At 62.8% G+C, this 479-nt stretch overlaps 1 protein-coding gene across 1 annotated transcript in view; it reads left to right on the top strand.

Annotated features, from left to right (window-relative positions):
• EMH_0059010 (uncharacterized protein) overlaps nt 1–479 on the top strand; it is a gene marked incomplete at both ends in the record, with an annotated part of 7,482 nt that overhangs the window by 6,407 nt on the left and 596 nt on the right. Inside the window, one exon of the mRNA XM_013497630.1 lies at nt 3–413. Coding sequence (XP_013353084.1) covers nt 3–413 — 411 coding nt within the window. The remainder of the gene's footprint in view (nt 1–2; nt 414–479) is intronic.

Raw genomic sequence — 479 nt, 5'->3', positions numbered from 1 at the left:
CGCAAGAGCAGCAAAAGCTGGATCAGCAGCAACAGCAGCAGCAGCAGAAACCGGAGCAGGAGGTGCAGCGTGAAGAACAGCAGCTGCAGCTGCTGCAGCAGGATCAGCAGCAACAGCAGCAGCAACAGCAGCAGCAGCAGCAGCAGCAGCAACCAGAGCCTTCGGGTCTGCGGTTCTCTTCACCTGCCAGTGAAACTCTCCTAGGGATCAGACACAAGCCAGCAGCAGCAGCAGCAGCAGCAGCAGCCGCAGCAGCAGCAGCAGGGCCCTACCGCTGCAGAGCATGGTCGCTCCCGTCGCTGCAGCCGCTGCAGCCTCTCGCCCCTCTCGTGCTGCCACCGACACTGCAGCAGCAGCAGCAGAGACGGCAGCAGCAGCAGCAGCAGGCCCTGCGGCTCCTGCCTCTTCAGGCTGTGAAGGAGCAGCAGCAGCAATGCCAGCAGCAAGCGCAGCAGCAACAGCAGCAAGAGGATGACCAA

Source organism: Eimeria mitis, genomic scaffold (assembly GCF_000499745.2).
Source record: "Eimeria mitis Houghton genomic scaffold, Emh_scaff2808, whole genome shotgun sequence".
Taxonomy (NCBI): domain Eukaryota; phylum Apicomplexa; class Conoidasida; order Eucoccidiorida; family Eimeriidae; genus Eimeria; species Eimeria mitis.
This window is presented reverse-complemented; position numbering and strand designations above follow the sequence as displayed.